The sequence below is a fragment of the Eschrichtius robustus genome, chromosome 2 (assembly GCF_028021215.1).
Source record: "Eschrichtius robustus isolate mEscRob2 chromosome 2, mEscRob2.pri, whole genome shotgun sequence".
Lineage (NCBI taxonomy): Eukaryota > Metazoa > Chordata > Mammalia > Artiodactyla > Eschrichtiidae > Eschrichtius > Eschrichtius robustus.
The window spans coordinates 169,586,676-169,609,408 of record NC_090825.1 but is presented as its reverse complement, the minus strand read 5'-3'; the positions used below and the strand labels follow the sequence as shown (position 1 = coordinate 169,609,408).

Sequence of the window (22,733 nt, the reverse complement as noted above, 5' to 3'; positions counted from 1 at the left end):
TGTTAATCTTTTCTTCAGGTGGGCACTGGGACTCAGAACAGCACTGCAGTTTGCTGAGGGTCTGGGGGCAGCTGGCACATAGGTGAGACACGAAGTGGGAGCACAAGGAAGGGCCAACGAAGACTCACCTCCCCTCTTTATGGTAACCAGGACTGGAGTTCCACCCCTCAACAAGCACACAGGCAAGGGGGAGGAAACATGATGTCCTGCCTTGCTAGGGGAGGAGGGGCGAGCTCTAGAAAGCTCACGCAGCACGGACGCACTTTATTTATATGTGTACATATGTATACAGGCGGCTGTACAGCGCAGGGCCAGTGGCTCCCTCTGCTATGGGCCCGGGGGCATGGGTCAGGGCGCCCCTTTTTTGGTCGGGGCTGCTGGGGTCACAGCTTCAGCAGGGCACCGGGAAGTCAGGGCCACCTCAGGCTTGGTGGTGGGGACCAGGAGGGAAGCAGGTGGGGCTGGGGGCCCTGCACTGCTGGGTACATTCTTTGTTAGGGCTTGGGAGGGGGTCTGGGGCTCTGGGGAGAGCTTGGGAGAGGCAGGTTTAGAACGAGGCCCGCTCAGCGTGGTCCGCTCCTCCACCACCTCCAGCACCCAGCGCTCCCGGCCCCGCGGGGCCTCAGGTGCGGGAGGTGCCAGGGGTGCAGATTCCTGCAACCCCTTGGAGTCCACACTTGTGAGTTGCGGCACCTCAGCCTTGGCCCCAGGCCGCACAGGCTCTACGACAATGGGCACCGGGGGCGTGCCTGCTTCGCCGGAGCTGCTGCGCCGGCCCGTCTCGTGTTCCTGCACCGGGCTCAGCGCGGCCTTGGCCACGGCCCTGGCCGCCCCTCCCGCGCCGTCCTCTGTCTGCACGCTCTGGTGTCGCGTGCCGCTGGCGTCCCGCTCCAGGGTCCGGCCCCCGGGGGTCGTCCCGCGGGGCGGGGTGCAGGCCTCGGCGCCACCGGGGGACTCTTTCTCCTTACTCGAAGCCGGCAGCAGCGGGTCCGCGCCCAGGCTCAGGGGCGACTCCTGGCGGCCCAGGCGGCGGACGGCGACCTGCCGGGGCGCGCCGGGACCCTCGACAGGGGGCGTCTCGCCGTCCGACTCGGCGAGGCTATGCAGCGCCAGCTCGCCGTGGAAGTCCTTGCGGAAATCCGGGTGGCCCACCTCGAGGCTGTGTTTGCGCAGCGCGCCCTTCTTGTCGGCGCCCAGCGAGGCTCCCAGCTTCTCCGCCGACTGCACGCGTTTGAGGAGTGGCGAGCGCGGGGGCTCGGCACTCTTAGGGCGCGGGCGCACCACTGGCGGCGACGAGTGCAGCTTGGCCGGAAAGCTCTGCGTCGTGTGAGAGCTGCCCACCGTGTGGCCCGGCAGCGGCGGCGGCGACGCCTGTGTCGGGGACGGCGTGTGCGCTAGCGGCGACAGCGGGATGTTGCCGGCCGACTTGCAGCGCGCAGAGCGGTACTGGCGGTGCAGCTTCGGCGACAGGCCGTGCAGCGTGCTGGGCCGGATGTGGTGCGACGCCGACGACGCTGGCGAGTTGGGCGTGCTCGAGGCCGGCGAGCTGCTCTGGGACGAGGCGCCTGCGGACGGGCGAGAGAGGACGATGAGCGCCGCGGTCGCCGCCAGGCACCGCCCCGCCACCGCGCGCAGCTCGGCCCCCGCGCAGGCTCAGGGCCTACCTAGGTAGGCGGAGTCAGGCGTGGAGCGGTAGCTGTGGGTGGGCGAGCGCGCCGGCAGTCCGTGCGTGGGCGAGCCCGGGAGGCTGTCGCTGGACGACAGCGAACGGTTCAACGACGACAGAGAGCGGCTAGTGTGCAGCAGGTTCGACTGCTTCGTTATCTTGCGGAAGAGGGAGCTACGCTTCTTGCTGGAGGACAAGGAGGGGACCACCTTCCCTAGACCAGACTCCAGAGCTCCCGGCTCCTCCCACTTCAGGACTTCAAGGTACCTCCTGGAACCACCCACCCTTTCTGACCCCTCCCTCTTCAGCTACAACACAGTTCCAGACCAAAGAACTTCCTTTAGCTCCGTCCCACTTGGCTCCTCCTACCTCAGGCCTACCCATTCCTTTCTGACCACTCACAGTCCAAGCTGGAAACACCCATCAAAACAGAACCAACCTTTTCTTGCCCCGCCCACCTGTCTTAGCCCCTCCCTCTCCAACTAAACCCACCTATCAGAGTGGGAAGAAATTCACTGGACTCAGCCAGGCTTCTCAAATCCCCACTCACTCCTTGTCCAGGTCAAACCCACTGATCAAAACAGAAAACTCTCCTGGCTCCACCCACCTCTCCTAGTTCCTCCTACATATAAGGGAAGAAATTATTTCTACTGGCCTGGCATACTCATCCCAGATAGAAATCTCTTCTCCTGGCCCCTCTCAGTCGCCTAAATATAATACATCCGGCAAGGCAGAATCATCTCCTGGACGGCACCCTCTTAGGCCACATCTGCTGGCTCAGCTCTGCTCCCACAGTGCCTTTCCTTCAGCCTAGGAGCTTGGTACATCCTCCTTTCCTGACTCCTCCCGCTTTCCCAGCCCCTCCTTCTCTGTTGTCTTGGTTTTGCTCTTCACTTGGTGGCCGCGGCCACCTTTCCTGTGAATGTCCCTTCTCCTGTCCTCACCTATGCCTCTCCCACGTAAGCCCTGGCCATCGCTCATAAACTGGAGTGTTCCAGGGGCCTGCTGTTTATAGCCCCGCCCACTGCGCTTGGCCCCACCCACCTCTCCTGGCCCTCCTTGGCAGAGGGCCGCTTGTTCCTCCGAGCCATTTTGGCCTTGTAGCTGCTGCGCCGCGCAGGGCCGATGCGGATGGAGGTATTTTCGAAGGGCGTGGTGGTCACGGCTACTTTGTTGCCACTCTGGGGGAAGAAAGGGGGAAAGTTCTCTGCTGGAAGCTGCTCTGGCAACTCCAACTTCCCGGGATCTCCCCCATCCTTCGCCCCACCCCCACCGCAAGACAGTTGGCTCTCTCCCATGGACTCACTTTAAGGATCAGCTCGACGACCTCAGGATGCACCATGCCATGCACAGGCTCCCCGTTCACGTGGGTGATGAGGTCCCCGGCACAGAGCCCTGCCTCCTGGGCTGGGCCCCCCTCCTCCACGTGCTGGGGATAGGGAACCCCACAGGAGCAGAATTAACAGGATTGGTAACAAGGAAAGCTCCCTAAGCTTATGTGCCAGACACCTAGCTCTGCAGGCACGGTAATCTTCATAACAGTTTATGAAATAACAATTATTCTCCCCAGTTTACAAATGAAGAAACTGAGAGTCAGAGAGGAAAAGTTACAGAGGAGGGTCACAGAGGAGTCTCATCCAGGTTGCCTGGTTCCAGAGTTTGAGCTGTCCCTCACCCCTGGGGGGGGGTGTCTCTCTCCCCACCCCCACCGTAGAACACAGGCTCCACCCATGAGCGCTCACCCAGACAATGTGGTGTACACTGTAGACATCTGAGTCACCCATGTAGACGCGGATGGCACGCAGTGTGAAACCATACTTCTTGCCCGAGCGTTGGATGGTGATGGGGGAGCGAAGACCACTGACAGCTGGCGAGTAGTCCCGACTTGGTGAGGAGTCCCGTGAGGACGGGTTGGAGGAGAGAGATCGTGGGGACATGGGGCTGGCCAAGGGTGAGCTTCCATGGGGGTCCACTGCAGACACAGACCCATGGTCAGAGGTCAAAGCCAACAGACACAGCTCTCCCTGTGTCTGCTCCTCCCTCCTCCCAAGTCAAAGTTCCAGAGCTCTCACTGGCCCATCCCAGAGCCAGTCACTGTGGACCAGGAAAATGCACCTGGCACCAGTGGGGGTAGCCCCTCCCCTGCCAGGCGGGGCCCAGTGTCACCTGCAGGGATCATGACAGACAAGGCAGTGGCCGAGGCTGACTTGATGACTTTGCCCCCAGTTCGAGAAGGCCGCTTCTCTACCACCGGGTCTCCTGACAGCTGCTGGTGCCGCGCCCGGCGCAGAACCAGGTCATTGGTGGCTCTCAGGCCTGATGGGTCCCCGTCCTTCGAGGGTGGACAGAGGTCGCCTGGGCGTGGGCGGTCAGCTGCAACAGAGCAGGTGGGTTAGGGGTCACTCCAAGGTTATAAACTTCTTGCGTGCTGTTCCCTCTGCCTGGAATGCTCTTCCCACTTCTCTCCCTTGCTGGATTGTGAATTTCATGGGCGCAGGTAACATGCGTCAGTAACAGCTCCTGACTCAGAGGAGTGCTCAAATACTTTTGTTGACTGACCATGGAATACAGGTCTGCCTCACGTTGATGAGAATCCCAGATTGGAGTGTGAAGAGTACACGAGAACTTGCATAAGCAGTACAGGCTCATTGAACGCTCATATATGGCCCTTGGGGAGTTGGGGAAGGCGGCAGGAGGGGGCACTCACTGGCCTCCGGGTCCCCGGCGCTGGGGGTGCCATCCCCTTGAGCTGCCTCCTTGGGGGCCCGCGCATCCAGCGAGCCTGGGGGGTCGGAGCTGGGCCGGGGAGACCTGCGCAGCCGGGCCTCATCCTCGTCCTCTTGGGGGGCGCTGAAGCGGCTGGGCTCCAGCAGCGCCGAGAAACGGCGGCGCGCGCCCAGCGGAGGACTGGCCTCCCCCTCCAGGAAGCTGGCCTCGGACGCCGAGAAGCGCTTGCTGCGCAAAGGGGGCGTGGTCAGAGGAGTTACTCCCCTTCGGGTCCAGTCCCCAAACCCAAAATCCTGCCCCTGCTCACATCTCCGGGGAGCCCCCTCTCCAGGTCTTCTCGCGCAGGGTCAGGCCACCTAGGCCTTCCCGCTTGCCGGCCACTTTCTCCTCTGGGCCCTTGGCGCTCGGCTCCCGCTTGTTGGTCCCCGCTGCTGCCACGGGGGTCTTGGGCTCGTGCTGCGACAGCTGCTCCATACTGCTGTACACCTTCAAGGACGGATGAGTGGTGATGGAGGCAAGTCCGGCCCCCAGGTCCCTCCTTCCCTCGCGAACCAATCGAATTCCCGCTACTGGACCCGGCCAAACTACGCTCCGCCCCAGTAAAGCCGGGTGCCCCACCCCCCCCCCACCCCCCAATTCTGGGCCGACCCCGACCACCTACAGTTCTTCAGTTCTGGCCTCACCCCACAAAATTAGGCTCCGACCTATTCTAGACCCTGCCCTGCCCGAGCCCTAAAGAATCGGCTCTCCTTCCTGCCCCGCCTCTCCAGGCCTCGCCCAATTATGTGTGCCCTCGCCCAAGGCAGGTCCTGCACGCCCGCTAAGTGCTGTTCCTCAAAGCGAGACGTTGCTCAGCCTCGCCAAGGCCTGGCCCAGCCCCCACTGCTCATTCTCTCTATCCCCAGGCCCTGACCCCGCCCCGTCCAGGTCTAGCCCCGCCCCACTGTGGGTCCTCATTTCCACAACTGTCCAGGCTCCCGTTAGATTCCACTCAATGCCAAAGGTCGGTTCCAAGACCATGCTGCCTCCCCTCCCCGCCTCCACCCCCACCCCCCCACCCCGCCCAAGCCTCATCACTCCCAGATCCTCGCCGCCTCAGTAACTTCTCTAGTCTGAGACCTTGGGCCTGGACCCTGCTCCCCATAGCCTCCTCAGCCCCTGGCCACTTCAGGCCCACCTCCATCCCGTACTTAAACACAGGTCCCACCTCCCGACGGTCTCACCGCACCCCTATCCCCGCCTTGCCTCACCTTGCTGAAGCGCGGGGAGCAGGAGGAGAACTGGCGGATCTCCACAGGCTCCTCCTCCGTCGTGTCATCCTCGTCATAGGAGTTCACATGGTGATACCTGTCTGAGCGGGCTGGAGTGGAGGTGTGGGTCGTGACCGCGGGCATGGGTCCACTCCTCAAATCACACTCCCCCGGGAGCCAGGTTCGGGTCCTGCAGGCCCGGCCACGACCCTGCCCCTTTCTCGGATCAGATTTAGGTCCTGCCCCCTCGCTGGGTCCCTGTCCCACTCTCTGAGGCTTCGTCTAGCCCCGCCTCCACGGAGGCCACATCCCCAGATTGCACCGAAGGCGCTCTCCACTCTGGCTCCGCCTCCGCCAGCCCAGGCTCTTGCCTTGTTCCGCGTCCTAGCACCGCCTCGTAACCTAGGTCCAGTCCCAATTTTAGAACTTAGTCCTGTCCAGGCCCCACCCCTACCCCAGCTTCCTTTCTTACCTTCTTCTCAGACTGAGCCCCGCCCCTATGCCAAGCCCCGCTCCCGTCACAACTTCAGCCCTCTCCTCTCGTCTGAGGGGCTAGTCCCCTACCCAGCTGGGTCCCAGCCCAGGCCATATGCAAGCGCTCCCTCAAAGGATCCCACACCCTGTGCCCGCTCACTGTCAAAGTAGCTGGTGTCATCCTCGGACTCCAGGTGGGGGATGAACTCGGCCTTCTGCCTCAGCAGCCCTGTCCAATCCAGGTCTCGAAAGAAACTGTGCTGCTTCACCTCAAAGGCACCGCCTGGGGAGGAAGGGGTGGAGGGTGTAGGGGAGGGAATTCTCGCGACAGCTATGGCCAGCCAAGCAGCCCAGCTCCCCACCCATTTTCCGGCCCAGGGACACAGCACTGGGAGCCCTGCTCCCGGACAACAGACCCCCCAGCTCAGATTCTCTGCGACCCCTTACCTGCCCCTAGCCGGCCCAAGGGGTTGGTCTGCAGGAGGCTGGATATCAGGTTCTGGGCATCCGTGGGCAGGGCCTCGTCCCCCTCGGGCCACAGGATGTCATCTGCAGAGCAAGGTGTAGGGCTGGGGTTCGCTTTTGGAGTCCATGAGGCCCTGGGCCAGCCCATGTTTCCGTGCCCCCTGCCTGCCCACCGCGGAGGCACGCACCACTGATGACCTGTCCAAAGAGCTCTTCAGGTGTGTCTCCAAAGAAGGGCACGCAGCCCACCAGGAACTCGTAGAGAATGATGCCCATGGCCCACCAGTCCACCGGTTTGCCATAGCCCTGGCGCAGGATGACCTCGGGTGCGATGTACTCTGGGGTCCCACACACCTGGGGGCAGGACGTCAGCCCACGCCCTGGCCACAGGAGGGGCCTCCCGGGGGAGCAGTGTCCCCCGCCAGGCCCTGGGCCCCACAGTCCTGCCGGGTCACTCCACCCGAAGTGACCCCCACTCCCGCACACACACCTGTTTGTCCAGGAACTCCCGGGCGTCCTTCTCAATGTGGCCCTCATATAGGTTGGTGGTTAGGCTCATAAGCCCCATCTTGGAGAGGCCAAAATCCGTAAGCTTGATGTGCCCCATGGAGGTGATAAGGAGGCTGTAGAAACAAACTGAGGTCTTAGAGGCGAGGACCATCCACTTCACTCCTGGCCCTTCCATGCCAGGGCCTCCCGAGGGGCAGGGAAGGAGTGATGGGAAAGGTCAAGGCTCACTTGTCAGGCTTCAGGTCGCGGTGCACGATGCCATAGTTGTGCAAGTACTCGAGCGCCAGCACTGTCTCAGCGAAGTACATGCGGGCCATCTCCACAGGCAGCGCCCCAATGTTCTTCAGCAGGGTGGCGCAGTCCCCCCCTGGGGGTGAAGGAATAGGCCCACGTGAAGAGGGAGGTACCCCTGGCTCAGAGCTGAGCACTCAACATGCACCATAGTACCAAGTCCCCATCTCACATTGCCCCAATTTTATAGCTAAGGAAAACTGAGGCTTAGATAGGGGTCTCCCTCTCCCCAGCTTGCACAGGGACTGCCCTCTACCAGGCTTCTCTTGTCCTCTTAGCCATTCTCCAATGTCAGTATAATCAGCTGATTTTATGCAGGAGGGGACTGAGACTCAGAGAGAGGTTGGGTCATGCAGGGAGTTGATGGTGGAGGTAAGGTTTGGTTTGGGCCAAGGCTGCCTGCTTATCGACTGAGTTTGGGCCCTTGATCTGGAGTCTCAACCTTGAGGGTCCGGGGCCTTAATATATAAATTACTTGCCCCCACCAGATTTACTGCAAGCAGCATTCATATTTTAGTCTCTCTCGGTGTCCACTTCTCCTTTTTCTTACAAGAGCCAGATTTCCTTCCAGGTTTAACAGCTGGGTCAGCATGTAACCCAAGTTGTGCCAATGACTTTTCCCTCTTTTTTCACAAAGGTTACTAAGTTCATAGAATGTAAACTGGAATCTGTTGGATAGTAACCTCACTATATCAGGGCCTATTTAAAGGGAAGTCCACAGAGCCAAAATATGGAGCGATTACTAATGACATGATTTGAGCACCTAGATACAGCCATTCCTGAAGGTGACATGGATTTTTTTCTATCACAAGTCAATAAATTTCTTTCTTTCCTTTTTTTCTCTTGAGCCAGATTTATCTATGTCAGAAACTGATGAATCAGACTCTTGAAGCCGTGCCCTCTGCAGTGGAAGCATGGAGTCCTAACCACTGGACTGCCAGGGAATCTGAATTTGGCCACCAGATAATCCTGACACACACTTATGCAGAGAATAAAGTGCCCATGTGGCCATGGTCTTCTTGAGCCTTATATCCCTTGTTGCCATCCTCACTATATGAAACAACCTTGTCTCTTTTAGCTTATTTTTCTTGTTTATTGTATGTTTATACAGACTTGAATGTTACCTACATGAGGGAAAAGTGTGTCTGTCTGGGTATCCACCAGCACCCAGCACAGCATGTGGCATGAGGGAGATGATGAGGGGACGCCTGTTGAGTGACTGAATGGTCAATTAAGGCTCGGAAGTGGCACAGTTGTAGCCCTGTGAGATCATGTGTGTGTCCTAATAACCATAGTACATGTCTGTTTGGACGACAGATGGATTAATATTGGGGATGGATAGATAAACAGATGAAAAACCTATACATTGGTGGTTGGATGATTGGATGGATGGTAAATGGACAGATAAACTGATGGATGAATTGTGGATGAATAGATGGATTTAAATAGCTAGCTAGATAAAATGAGATAGCTGCTAGAATGGAGGTTTGGATGAATGAATCAAACTAAGAACAGTAAATGGATGGCTAGAAAGAGGGATGGATAGCCGATGGATTAATAAATAGGTAAATAGGTATTGCTGGATAGATGGATGGTAAGTAGTTAGGTGAATAAATAGATGAATGAACGTCTAGATATAGAAAAAGATGGATCGATGGAAAATAGATGTACAATACAAGCAATGAACCCTAATATAAATTACAGACGTTAGTTAATAATTATGTATCAATATTTGTTCATCAATTGTAACCAATGTATCACACTAATACAAGATGTAAATAACAGGGGAAACTGGGGGTGGGGGGGAAGCGAATATGTGGGAACTCTCAGTACTGTCCAATCAATTTTTCTATAAACCTAAAACTGCTCTAAAAAATGAAGTCTATTAATTTTTAAAAATAGATGTAATATAATATTGTAAATCAACTATACTTGAATAAAATAAATAACGATGGAATGGATAAACAGAAATATGGATGGACAAACAGACGGATAATCAAATGGATGGATGGATGGAGAGATGGCACATAGATATATGGATAGAAAAACAGATGGATTAGCAAATGAATAGATGAAATGAAGGAAGGATGGATAATTGGATGGATGTATCCATATTGAGAGAAATGAAAATAAACCAGTGAAGAGAAATGAAGATAAATCAATAGACGGCTGGATATAAATAAACAGATGGAATGGAGGATCAGTGACTGGATGGATAAATGGCTGGATAAACATACAAGTGGGTAGTTAATTTGGTGACTGGGACTCAGGCAGGCCACCCCCAGCAGCCCTGACTAGCGAGCAGCCCCTCATCTTCCCTGCAGCCCTGCAGGCAGGCACACCTTCCACATATTCCATGACCATGCAGAGGTGGCGCCGGGTCTCAAAGGAGCAGAACATGCCGACCACAAAGGGGTTCTCAGCGAAGGTGAGGATGTCGCGCTCCACGAAGGCCTGCTGGATCTGGTTGCGGAGGATCAGGTTCTGCTTGTTGATCTTCTTCATCGCGAAGCGCTGCCTCGTGTCCCGGTGCCGCACCAGGTAGACGGCGCTGCAGGGGGAGAGAGCGAGGACCGGCCATCACCTCCGAGACACCCGGCCTCCGCCACCCTCCCCCCGCCAGAGCCCCGGGTGGCTCACCCGTAGGCACCATTGCTTATGAGCTTGATGGTCTCAAAGTCATTCTCTCCAGGTGGTTTCTTAGCCTTGCTGCTTCGGCCCTGCAGGGGAAAGATGGAGACCACCCCATCATCATCATGAGACTGGCACTCTTGTTATTCCACCTAACACATGGGGAGACTGAGGCACAGAGGGGGTGGGTGTGTCCTTCATCCAAGTGCCACAGTGAGGGAGTAACAAAGTCAAGACTTGAACCCAAGACTGGCTGACACTGAAGCCATATATTGATAACTAACTTCTCTCCATTAGGAAAGAAAACTACAAAATGGCTAATCACTCTAATATATAAAGAGCTCTCAGACATCAACAAATAAACTAACAATTGAAGAGAAAAAATAGGCAAGATATGTGAACTAGAGTTAGAGCTCTTAACCATGTGAAAAAATGTTAAACCTCACATATAATGACAAAAAGGCAAACTAAAACTACCCCAAGATACCATTTTTCACTCAGAAGATTGGCAAAAAAAATCCAAAAAGCTGACACTCTGTGGGCAAAGCTGTGGGGAAACAGATACTTTTATTTATACCTTGCTGTTGGGAGTATAAATTGGTACAGCCCCCATGAAAGGTACTTGGGTGTATATCAGAATTACAAATGCATGTTCCCTTTAATCCAGTAATTTCACTTTTGAATTCATGCTACAGATATGCTTGCACATGTGAAAAATGACATATGTACTATCCTGCTCATTTCAAGACTGGAAACAATCCATACATAGGAAATTGGTTAAATAAACACATGAGGGGATATAATCTAAAGGAATATTGTACCGCTGTTTTTGTTTTGTTTGGTTTTGTTTTTGGCTGCATTGCACCGCATGCAGGATCTTAGTTCCCCGACCAGGGATCGAACCCGTGCCCCCTGCAGTAGAAGCATGGAGTCTTAACCACTGGACCTCCAGGGAAGTCCTGTACATTTCAAAAATGAGGAATATCTCTGTACACTTATTAGAAAGTTCTCCAAAGTATTTTGTTAAATGGGGAGGGGGACAAGGAACAATATTACTGTATGCTTTTGTGTAAAAAAGGGGACAAAATATAATCATATTTGAGGTAATAGGGATGTGGGGGACAAGAGTGGGTATAAGATTTTTCACTGTATGCCTTTTTTAAAAGAAATATTTATTTTTCTTAGGGACAAGAGATTTATTACATAAATATTTCACAAAAAGATGTATGAGATATAAAAATATTGAACTCTACACTCCTAAAAATGTAGCCCAAAAGAGTCTGACACAAACATTGACAGAATTACAAAGAGAAATTACTCAAAACAAGAATTTAACACATGGCTCTCAGAAACTATCAGATCAATCTGGCAAAAAAAAGATGAATAGGAAGATGGAAGATTTGAATCACTCAATTCACAAGTTTGATTGAATGGAATTACATAGGATCCTACAAACAACAATTAAAGATAAATACCTTTTTAGAGTTTTAGACTTTTGAGTGATGTCATTCCATTACCTATTCAAAAAATTAAACAAATGGCATGTATAATGAGATTTTAAAAAATATATATATACATATATATATATATATATACATACATATATATATATATATGACAGATGTGTGTGTGTATGTACGTGTGAATTCTTAGACACAATTTGAAACAAAGGTCACAAATCCAAATGCCTTCAGGGGCCAGGCATACTAGGTGAGAGCCATGGGTGACTGGGGTGTAGATACCCCATATCATAGGCCAGCCCCCACTCAGTGCCAGCTGGTTCCATCACAGTATTGTCAGAACTTCTAATTTTTCAAAAAAGGCACAAACCCAGATTCTAATTTTAATCTTCTGATTTCTATATTTTGTTTCACATTTTTGAAAACACTAGGCAGCTCAGGGGAAACACATGCATGACCATTATGGTGGGCAATCTCCACCAGATATGTGGAACATCTACCAAGTGTGGTTGGCCTGGGGGGTGGAATTATAGTAATTTTTACTATGCTGAGCTGTTAACACACAGAGACACTCAACCCACTCAAAACTCCATGCAGTGTTCCTCAAGAAATTAAAAATAGAATTACCATGTGACCCAGCAATTCCACTCCTAGTTACGTACCTAAAAGAACTGAAACAGTTGTTCCAACAAATACTTGTACACAAACGTTCATAGCAGCACTATTCACACAATAGCTAAAAGATGGAAACAACCTAAATGTCCATTGATGCACGATGGATAAACCAAATGTGGCATATTTTATTCAGCCATGAAAAGGAATGAAGTACTGATTTATGCTACAGCATGGATAAGCCTTGAAAACATTATGCCAGACACCAAAGGCCACAGAGTGAATGATTCCATTTATATGAAATATCCAGAATCAGCAAAGCCATAGAGACAGAAAGATCTAGAAAGCAGATCAGTGGTTGCCAGGGGCTGTGGGGGAGGGAGGGTGGGGAGGAACTGCGTAATGGGTGCAAGGTTTCCTTTTGGGATGATGAAAATGTTCAGGAACTAGGCAGAGGTAATGGCCACACAACGTTGTGAATGTAGTAAATAACAATGTTATGTGTATTTTACCATGAAAAGAAAAAAGCCTATGGAGGAAGAGCTATTATTAACCCATTTTAGAGTTGGGGAAACTGAGGCTCAGAGTGGGGACCAAGAGGTCCACCCAGCCTGAGGACAAAGAGCCAGGAGGTGAGCCCCGACCAGTCGGTACAGCCCAGAGTGTTGCCTGCTGGGCCACCTGGCCTTACCTCAGAGAGGTCGTCCTGCTCAGGTGTGTTAGAGCCGCCACTGTCCTGTTCCTCCAGGTGTACCACATCTAGGAAAGGAATGAGAGTGAGTAGAGACTGGGGTCCCAGCTGGTTCACCCACAGTCCCCTTCACCCAGCAGCCAGCACCTGGAAAGGGGTCACGGGTGAGGCCCAGCTGGCGGATGATGTAGCGGGGGATGTCCGTCTTGACAAGGTGGCCCTCCTTCGCATGGCCCTCGGCTGCCTCCAGCAAGTGGTAGAACTCCTCGGGGTTGAATTCCTGAGGCAAGGCAGGGTGCGCTCAGGGTGAACTCCAAGGTGTCCCAGCCAACCCCTCCCCTGTCCCCCACCAACTGCCCCCTGCCCATGTCCAGCCCCCTTACCAGGCACTCCAGCAGCCTCGCTGGGCGTGAAATGATAATGAGCAGCTTCTTCACCAGTTGAGTGACAAAGGCCACCTCCAAGCTCTCGGAACGTTCATAGGCCTGGGATGCAGGGCATATGGGGGTGTGGTTCACAGGTGCCTTTCCTGAGCCAGGTTTCTCTCCCATCCCCACAGGAATTGACAATACTGTTGCTGTTGTCCCATTTTACAGATGAGTAAACTGAGGCCCAGGCCACATGGTAAAAATAATCATTATTGTTATAGCAAACATGGTCCTAAAACCTTCACTCACTCAATTCATCTTCAAAACAGCTCTATAATCCAGGCCGAGTTAAAAATCCCTCTGCCTGGCATGCTCTCTCCTCAGATCCTTGCATGGCTTCCTACTTCTCCTCCTTTAGGTCTTTGCTCAGTTGTCAACTCCTCATGGAGGCCTGCCTTGACCCCTCCAATCCAAAATCACACCCCACTACCTGGTAGGACTCTCAATCGCCATTACTCTTCTACTCTCCTGTTCCTGTTTCCTATCAAACAGGCCACATATTAATTTATCTATCATGCCCATCAAAGTCAAGACTATGGTGAGGCAAATGAGGCAGTCACCTTGGACACCAAAAACCTCAGTCTTCAAGATAACTAATATTTTAATGCACTATTTGAAAAATAAAAATTAATGCAGAAAAAAATGATAAGCAAAACTTATTTGTTTATTTTTTGGCCGCGAGGCTTGTGGGATCTTAGTTCTCTGACCAGGGATTGACCAGGGATTGAACCTGGGCCCTGGCAGTGAAAGCGCCGAGTCCTGGTTACTGGACCGCCAGGGAATTCCCAGAAAAATTTAAATAAGGACAGGATCCCAGAGGGCTGGGCCAAACCATACTGGAGCTTGAATCAAAAGGAAACGTGTGGGACCATCTCTACATGTTTTTATGTTTTTCAAATGATTAATGATTTTAATGAAAACAGTATTGTTGATTAGTTCGTTTCCATTAAAACCAGGAAAGTTAAATTATAACAAATTTTGGTTTAATTATAAATAAAATATTTCAACTTAATGTTAAGTTTTAACATACCTTTTTTTTTTTTTTTTCAACTTTTTCAATAATTAATGTTCTGAAGGGGGAAAAAAAATCACCTGCCTCATCCTAGTCTCAGTCCCGATGCCATCTGAGGAGGTAGCATTTGAGTAAAGACCTGAAGGAGGTGAAGGATGTTAAATTCCTGCTTACTGTTTGGGGGGTTGGGAGGGATAAATTGGGAGATTGGGAGTGACATATACACACTATTATATGTATAAAATAGATAACTAATGAGAACCTGCTGTATAGCACAGGGAACTCTACTCAGTACTCTGTAATGACGTATATGGGAATAGAATCTAAAAAAAGAGTGGATATACGTATATGTATAACTGATTCGCTGTGCTGTACAGCAGAAACTAGCACAACGTTGAAAATCAACTGTGCTCCAATAAAATTAATTAAAACAGTGAAAAAAATAAAAGAAACTTTTAAATTATTACTGTCAATATCACCAAATTATGTGAAAATCTTGGTTATAACAATATAGTGATTTTGATGAAATAAAGGCAAAAGGTGCATTTTGTGAAATATATATGTATATATATAAATTCCTGCTTCCTCCATCCGACCTAGAGCGGGGCTTTAGTCTTTCTCCTCCACCCTTCAATCCACACTAGCCCCTTGGCACGTGGTAGGCGCCCCCTGAATGGATGTGGGATGAAGGAAAGTATGGGGCCATTGAGCCTGATTTGGGGGTTCAGAGCCTGAGGTGTGGCCGGCCTCCTGGTGCACTCACGTCCTGCAGCAGCTTCTCCAGGTTTTCCTGCAATTCGTAGAAGTATACGGTGGTGATGAGGCCGTCGCGGGACTTGGTCAGGCAGTCCCGGGCCAGCTCGATGATCTGGTGGTGAATGAAGCTGAGCACGCCATCGGCCAGCGGCAGCACGCTGTCAGGTTCGTAGGCGCGGGCGAAGTCGCGCAGCTTCTCTTCCATCTGCGCGGTGGCCTGCGGAAGGGACGGAGGCAGGGCCGGGAAGCCGGCGCGGGGCTCAGCCCGGAGGCAGTGGTTGCCAAAGCCTGCACGGCGCGGCGCCGGCCACCAGGGGGCGCGCGGAGCTAAGGCGAGCGAGGGCTCCGGCCGCCCCGCTTCCCTGCAGCCGCCCCCTGCCCCGCCTCACCTTCGGGAACCTCTCCTTGTAGACATGGTTCATCATCACGATCTCGTTGTCGTAGGAGGAGGGAGAGCGCCCGGGGCTGCGGAGAGAGAAGCCCATCGCGTCCCGCCACCTACCTCCAAAACTGCAGACAGGCGTCTCGCAGGGCATGAGCCCCAGACCCACCAGCTTGGACGGGGAGGGGGATGCAGGCCCACCTGAGGCTCCGCGAGCGAGGCCGCACCGCAGGGGAGCGGCGGCCACCATCCTCATCCGTGATGCTCTCGGTGCTGCCGAAGTGTTTGGAGAGGAAATGGAGCTCGTCCACGGTGGGCTGGTAGGGCAGCTGGTGCAGGCGCTCCTGGGAGGAGCAGGAAGACTGGGGGGAGGGGCGGGGCCGGGGTCAGAGCCACCACGATTCCCCCACAGCTCGGGACCCTGGTCTGGGACCCCCGCGGCTGGCGGGCCACTGAGCAAGGCCAGAATCTGGACCTGGCTTATGATCCTTGGATCCCAAGGCTCAGCTTGGGATTCCTGGCAACAGAGGGGGGCGGGGGGGCAGGGACAGACACAGATGAGAACAGTGACACAGACATGAATGTGGCCCGAGGGAGCCTGTGAAAACCTGAGTCAAGTCTCATGCCTCCTCTGTTCAGAACTCTCCGTGGCTCCCATCGTACTCATGGTGAATGCCTAAGTCCTCCCCACAGCCCACAAGGTCTTGCAAGATCTGATCCTGTCTCCTTGCCATCACCTCCTCCCACTCTCCCCCTCACCTGCTCTGCTTCAGCTGCACAGGCCTCCTTGATGGTCCTTGAACAAACCAGGCACACTAGTGCCTCAGGGCCTTTGCACTGACTGTTCCCTCTGTCTGTCACACATCTACTATGGATCACTTCTCCTTCAAGTCTTTGCTTTAAAGTCACCCTTCGGGAGGCCTCCTCTGACCACGCGCATCATTCCCTCTCCTTGCCCCAACTCGTTTCTTCTTGCTGACTTCTTATCTCCTTACTTACTACTGTACATCTTTATGACTTATTTGTTATTGCCGTCTGCTCCTCCAGGGCAGGGATTTGGTTCTGTTTGGCCCCAGTCAGGGCCTGGCATGCAGTTGGGGCAAACACAGACCCACAGACATCAGTGGAGAAACACAAGGACAGCCACCTGATTCTGCAGGCAGAATGATCTTTTTCAACATGATATCACTCACTTCCTTGCTTAAAACTCCCTATCCCATCATTATCTATTAATCTTTTCAGTGCACATAATCTATGACTTACAGAATCAGTAGGTCAGACTGAAATTGTAATTTAATTTATTATAAAGCAAAACAGCCTTTCTATGTCTTCCCACTGCATTTAGAATAAAATCCACCTCACGATCCTGTCCAAGAAGTCCCAGCATTATGAGGGTTGCTGCCTGCCTCACCTCCATCCCTCCACTTCCAACCCAAAGCTCCAGCCACACAAGGCTATTTTCACCTTTCTAAATGTGAAATTTCTCTGTTGCCTCTGGGAGTTTGCACATGCTGCTCCCCTTTCCTGAAACACCCTTCCCTCCCTCTTCCACCTGCCAAACTCCTGCTGATCCTTTGTCTTGGCTCAATGCCACCTCTTCCAGGAAACCTTCTTTGACCCTCCCTCCAGCTCAGTCAGGTGCCTCCCCTCTGCTATCATCACCTTGTCTTATGCTACCCCCATCACAGCTCTGACCACCCAAGCACCCCGAGTTATAAATGCATTCTTACTGATCTGTCTCCTCCCATGAGGGCTTTGTGAATCCTTGGGCCCTGGCCCAGCTTGTAGAGCCCCACACACATGACAGTCATGTGATAAATGTCTGCTGAACATCATACCAATGTATGGATGAGCGAACCAGAGAGACAGGTAGAAAAGGGGGCAGATGGAGAGAGAGACTTTGGGTACTGCAGTGGGGGAGCAAATGGGCTCTGGGTGAAAGGGGTGTGTCCCGGCCCTGGCCAGCTGCAGACACTTGGGCAGTTGGCTTAACACATGAGCCTTAATGTCATTATCTGTAAAATAATTCCGAGGTAAGTAGGACCCCCAAGAAGATATGTTGAAGATGGAGAACAGGACCTTGGAGGGGACTTGTAACTCACTAAGAGATGGACAGATGACACCCTTGGAGAACAAGAGAAACCCAAAGCTCTCACTTAGGCCAGTCCAGCCGGCCCCCCGCGGCTCCCACCCACCGGTCCCGCCTGCCACACTCACCGAGACGGTGGAGCTGGGTGTGTTGGTGCCATAGCCAGACGAAGGGAGTGAAGCCAGAGACCAACGGCGTCCGTCCGCCCTGGAACCCAGCCGACATGCTCAGAGGCCGCCAGGCCCCACCAGACAGCCCCATTCCTCAGGGTGTGAGAGAAACCACTGGCCATGGCCAGAGCAGGAGGTGGGGGAATACATCTGCACTCTGAGATTCCTGAAGTCCCTCAGAGTCAAGGAGGTAAAGAGGAAGTCTTCCAGCCAGGCACCCGGGACCTGGAGCAAAGATCAGTCTCCTCTGCTCCTTCCCATTATGCTTCTCTCCTGTCACCCTCATGCCAAACAAGCCCCCAAAGTGAAAAGCCCACTCAAGGAAGTCATCCCAGAGGGACCCCAAAAGGTGACGGCTAGAGGACCCCCCCCCATGAGAAAATTCTCAGAGGAAGATCACTTGGGTCTTTTCAGAGAAGAAATGTTCCTTCCTCATACACACACACACACACACACACACACACACACACACACACGCTCCCATAGACACGATCACTCTCATGGCTACATCCATTAGTATTACTGTTACTGGTACGGTTGAGTTCACACACTGAAAGTCACACACATTCACACCACGTGACTCTTCAACACAGACACTCACATGCATTCACTGTTCCATACATGGACCCAAATATCACATGTTTCCAGGCTAACACAAAATCATACATGAAAAAAGAGACCTACACTCACATATAGACACATATACTTACAGAGACCTGGTACTCACACTCTGACATACACACACACTCCCCCACACACTCTAGACTTTCACATTCACGTGACACACATTGAAGACACCCTCACGCACTCAGTCACACATTCAAACTCTCAGAGAGCCACACACTCATTCACACTCCCACACAAATTACACATTCACATGGAGATACACATGGAGGTACATGTTTCCTCAGCTATTCACACACACATTTACAACCCTAGAAGTACACAGTCACACACGTTCACTCACACGTTGATACACACCCATGGATACAAGAACAGGCATGGGCTGCCTCCCATATTCACAGCCTCACAAACTCACACACATCCACATCAGCACACAGATTGCACACTCACATGTACACACACTCCCATGCACTGGACTCCTCTCTCCAGGCAGTGACCTCGCTCAGCTCACCTGCTTCCCAGCTCACCCTCCATGTAGGTAACCACATCCGGCCCAATCTTGGAGCTCTTTTCTGGCTCCCTATTGCCCTCAGTTGAATTCCACGGTCGAAGGGAATCCCCACTCTTCCAAGGGAGCCGTCTTCTGTCCCCAGTCTCCTGTGACTCCCACCCCACAGCTTTCACCAGCCTTTGCGGTGATCTGCGTTGCCTCCCCAACTCAACTCCAAGGATAGAGAAAGGATGTGGTTCACCCCATATCCCAGCTCCCAGAACACAGCAGTTGTTCAGACAACGTTTTTAGAATGAATAAAGTTCAAAGAAAAAGAGACCCGCCCAAACACCCTGGTGACTCCTCGAAGATTCCCCCTCAAAATTCAAAGAATCTCTCCTCCTCCCCCAATCTTGACAAAGCCCCCCAGAAAATTCATCTTAGGGACACTCCAGAAACCCAGAGACCCCCGGAGGGAAACCTGAGATTTCTCCTCTTGGGCCCTCGAGAAATAGCCCTAGGGGCCCTCCCCCACGTCAGTCATGGACCAAGTCCTTCGATGGGCATCAAGCAGCCTGCGCTTGCGCACTTCCTCCCTGCTTCCCTGTCCTGTTGCTATGGAAACGCCTGGCCTGGCGAGCAAGGCTTGGGAGACTAAGACCCAGGTCCTATGGCGCAAGCGCTTTCGCTCCGCGGCAAAGGAAGCCCCGCCCCTTCCCTGGTTCTGAACTGGTGGTTGGCCCCGCCTTCTTATAGGTCCCGCCCCTAAGGCTGGGTGCCTGTTCCCGCCAGGACGTTGGGGCACTCTGCGGGTCCCTCAGGCCTGACTCAGGTGCAATTAAAAGGGGAACAGATGGTGGCCCAGACGGTGGGTAGGGAGGGTATGGCCAGGGTTCTGGGGCCCTGGGGAGAGGGACTCACCTTCGGGAGGAGGCGAAGGAGAAATGGGCGGGGGTGTTGGGGGAGAAGTTACGGGGGCTGTCCAGGGGACTGCTACCTGTGGCGGAAAGAGAGGGATCTTCAGGCTTGGGATGGAAGGCAATCCCATCAAACCTCCTGATCCTCGAAGCGGGTTCCAAACAGCAGCTTGCCCCCTCTTTAGTCTAATCCCACCCATGTATGGGTGGACCGCTCCCCTTAGCTGTGGCCCTGCCTCTCAAAATGTTTTGGCTACCGAGTCAGCCCAGCCCCTCTCCAGGCCGATTCCGTCTTTTTCGGGGTGGCCCCGCCCCTTAGGTATGGCTCCTCCTTTCTGCTCCATCCCCTTTCCAATCAAGCTCCTCCTGGGCCTCCGCCCACAAATGCCCGTCCCCCTGCGGACAGGCCAAGCCAACACAAGGATGGCTCCGCCCCTTGTCCAATCCGGGTCCTCTCCGTCTAGACTCTGGACCACCCCTCCTGTGGCATGGACACACCCCTCGCCTGTGACCACGCCTCCTCTAGTCTGGCCCACAAACCCACCACCTGTCTCACCCAGGTGTCCAGGCAGTGGGGAGTGGGGTCGCGGCAGCGTGGGCGAAGTGCTGGTCAGGATGAGGCTTTTCCGGTTACTGGTGCGGCAGCTGCGGGGAAGGCGAGGCAAGGGGCCGGACCCGGCCGTAGCCCAGTGAGTTTGTGGACCCAACCCGCGGCCCTCCCATCTCAGATCCCCACCTGTCTCCCAACTGTGTGTGCTTGGATGTGCTCCCAAAGGACTGCTCAGAGGAGGAGGCAGTGGAGGCCTCGGTAGGACTGTGTATGGGATGCGTATGTGTTGTGTATGTGCAAGACTCCTGGTGTGGATCATGTGTGACCATGTATGGCACAGTGTATCAGTCACGGGGTGATAGTCATGTCCACGTGATACCAATGGAGATACTGAGTGTCTGTGTGTCTTTGGGTCCTTGAGTGACATTCTCTGTGTGTATCCAGGTGTGGCACCCCGTGTGTGAATTCAGCCCTGGGAGAATCCTAGTGTGACATCATGTGTGACAGTCCTTGGGTTTATCTTATGTGACATGACCTGTGGCTTTGTGTGTCTATATGACACAGTGTAACGCCACTTGTCCATGACTAGATGTGCCACTGTGTGCTGTAAAGTGTGCGCGATGCATGATTTCTGCTACGTGTCTGTCTTTGTGTAGCAATCTGAGTCTGTATGAGCTACTGTCCTTGTGTCTGAGTGTGACATTCATCATGTGTGTTCCCGTGTGGCATCTACTGTGTGTGAGTTTAACACCCTGTGACACTGGGCACGTCTGAGCATACCACTGTGTGTAACATGGATGAAAACGAGTGAAAACGTGTGATATTGTGTGTGTCTCCGACTCTGCAAGATTCTGTGTCTGTTATTCTATCATCCGTGTGACACAGCATAAGACATGCTTAGGTGATATCGTATATTGTGACATTGCACGGATGTCATTGCCACACATGTGTCTGTGTTCATCTCAGATGGCACAATTGTGTGTGTGGATCACCAGGCATGTGACATCTTACTGAGTGTACACTACACTGTGCCTGTGGGCTTACTTGTCTGTGTGATGCTGCGAGTGCCCTTGTGTGTCTGTGCGTGCCTCTGACCTATGGCCACCATATGGCTGGGTACGCGTGGCAACTCCCGGGTGTATCTGGGACACTAGGGCTGTTGTATGTGTATGTGTGTGTGACACCATGTCCTGCGTGACGCTGTGTGTCACTATTTTTCGTATGAGGCTGTGTTCTTTGGGAGGCGGTTGTGCTATGATAAAAGCACCCCCCTTTCATTCTGCCCCTCAGGATCCCAGCTTCCAAAGAGGGACCCTCCAGCCCCTGCTTTCTCTTCGCACACACCCCCCTCCCCGGCTCAGTGACTGAGCATATTCGCGCGGCCAGAGCACGCGGCATGGGGGTGGGGGGAGGCCAGGCTGCGGCTATTGTTCTGAGGGTGCTAAGCCCCCCACCCTCCCCTTCTTCCCCTACCCTCACCGGGCTGCCGGAGCCCACAGCGCCATCAGACAAAGGCGCCTCAATCCCCCACCAGGCGCAGCCCCCTCCCCCCACGGCGGTCCTTTCTAGCGTGCAGTCCCCCCAGCCTCAGCCCACACTGTCCCCCATTCAGCCCCATCCCTGGCAGGAAGGCGCGAGCGAGCACCTCTGGCGCAGCTGGACCGGCTGCAGCATCCCGGGCCCCGCCCTGCAGCAGCAGCCGGAGGGCGGCTTTGGGGGAAGGGCCAGGTCAGGGTCTGAGGGATCGGGGGTCTACCTCTTGGTGCGACGGAACATACTGCCGCCAGGGAAGGAGGGCATCGAGAAATTGGAAAGCGCGGTCCAGAGAGAGTCAGACATGACCCGGCGGCGGCGACATGGTGGCAGGTGCGGCAGCGGCGGCGGCGCGGGGAGCAAACGCGCGGGGCGGAGGCTGGAGCCGCAGCGGGCAGGGTAGGGCGGGGGAGGGGAAGGCCTGCGGCTGCCGCCCGCCAGGAGGGGGCGCTGCAGTGCACCAGCGCGCCTGGCCCCGCCCGCGCGCGCGCCTGGCGCCCCCACCCGGGCCGGAGAAGGGGCGGCCAGCCCCGCGCATTTCTCCCCAGGGCTCACCTGCTGCTTTTCCGGGGCAGGGGCAAATCTTTCTGGAAGGCAAAGAAGCAAAAGGATAGAGGTCAGCGGGGACCAGCAGCCACTGCCCAAAAGCCCTGTCAGCCCCCTGGAGGGGTAGAGGTGGGATGGGACAGGTCCTTCACCAGCATGGTCACCTGCGCCCTTGGCCATGAGGTGAGGGCTGGGCTCCTAGGGGAAAAGGGTACCAGGGTGATTCCTCTCCCGACCCCCAGAGAACAGCAGAGGGCCCCCTATAGGACTCCTGAGCTGGCGTCTCAGTATGTGTTTGTGCAAATGAAAACATCCAGGAGTCGTTATTTGAAAAATATTTCTTGAGCACCTACTGTATGACAGGCCCCGTGCTAGGCACTGGGGACACAGCAGTGAATGAGACAAAAATCCTGCCCTTTTGGGACTAGCATTTAAAGGAAGGAAGCAGACAACCAAGAT

At 53.9% G+C, this 22,733-nt stretch overlaps 1 protein-coding gene across 1 annotated transcript; it reads right to left on the bottom strand.

Annotated features, from left to right (window-relative positions):
- Nucleotides 1-323: 323 nt before the first annotated feature.
- MAST1 (microtubule associated serine/threonine kinase 1) lies at nucleotides 324-22,034 on the bottom strand. Its single transcript, XM_068534799.1, has 26 exons — nucleotides 21,952-22,034; nucleotides 20,202-20,290; nucleotides 19,650-19,725; nucleotides 17,573-17,651; nucleotides 15,557-15,717; nucleotides 15,363-15,438; nucleotides 14,981-15,190; nucleotides 13,161-13,262; nucleotides 12,925-13,057; nucleotides 12,778-12,845; nucleotides 10,024-10,103; nucleotides 9,726-9,934; nucleotides 7,321-7,459; nucleotides 7,073-7,205; nucleotides 6,771-6,936; nucleotides 6,565-6,666; nucleotides 6,278-6,400; nucleotides 5,644-5,753; nucleotides 4,701-4,879; nucleotides 4,374-4,621; nucleotides 3,833-4,039; nucleotides 3,409-3,638; nucleotides 2,973-3,095; nucleotides 2,711-2,847; nucleotides 1,665-1,852; nucleotides 324-1,565 (listed from the first exon to the last, which is right to left on the bottom strand). Exons 1-26 carry the CDS (start codon nucleotides 22,032-22,034, stop codon nucleotides 349-351), a joined length of 4,668 nt encoding a protein of 1,555 aa, XP_068390900.1. The 3' UTR covers nucleotides 324-348.
- Between the last annotated feature and the right edge of the window lie 699 nt (nucleotides 22,035-22,733).

Excerpts from the sequence above, each read along its gene's own strand:
- MAST1 (XM_068534799.1), bottom strand. The coding sequence starts at position 22,034 with ATGTCTGACTCTCTCTGGACCGCGCTTTCCAATTTCTCGATGCCCTCC. Across the intron at positions 15,439-15,556 it reads CCTCGCTCGCGGAGCCTCAG|CCCCGGGCGCTCTCCCTCCT; the intron begins GTGGGCCTGCAT and ends CTCTCTCCGCAG. Across the intron at positions 3,096-3,408 it reads GTGTACACCACATTGTCTGG|CACGTGGAGGAGGGGGGCCC; the intron begins GTGAGCGCTCAT and ends CCCTATCCCCAG.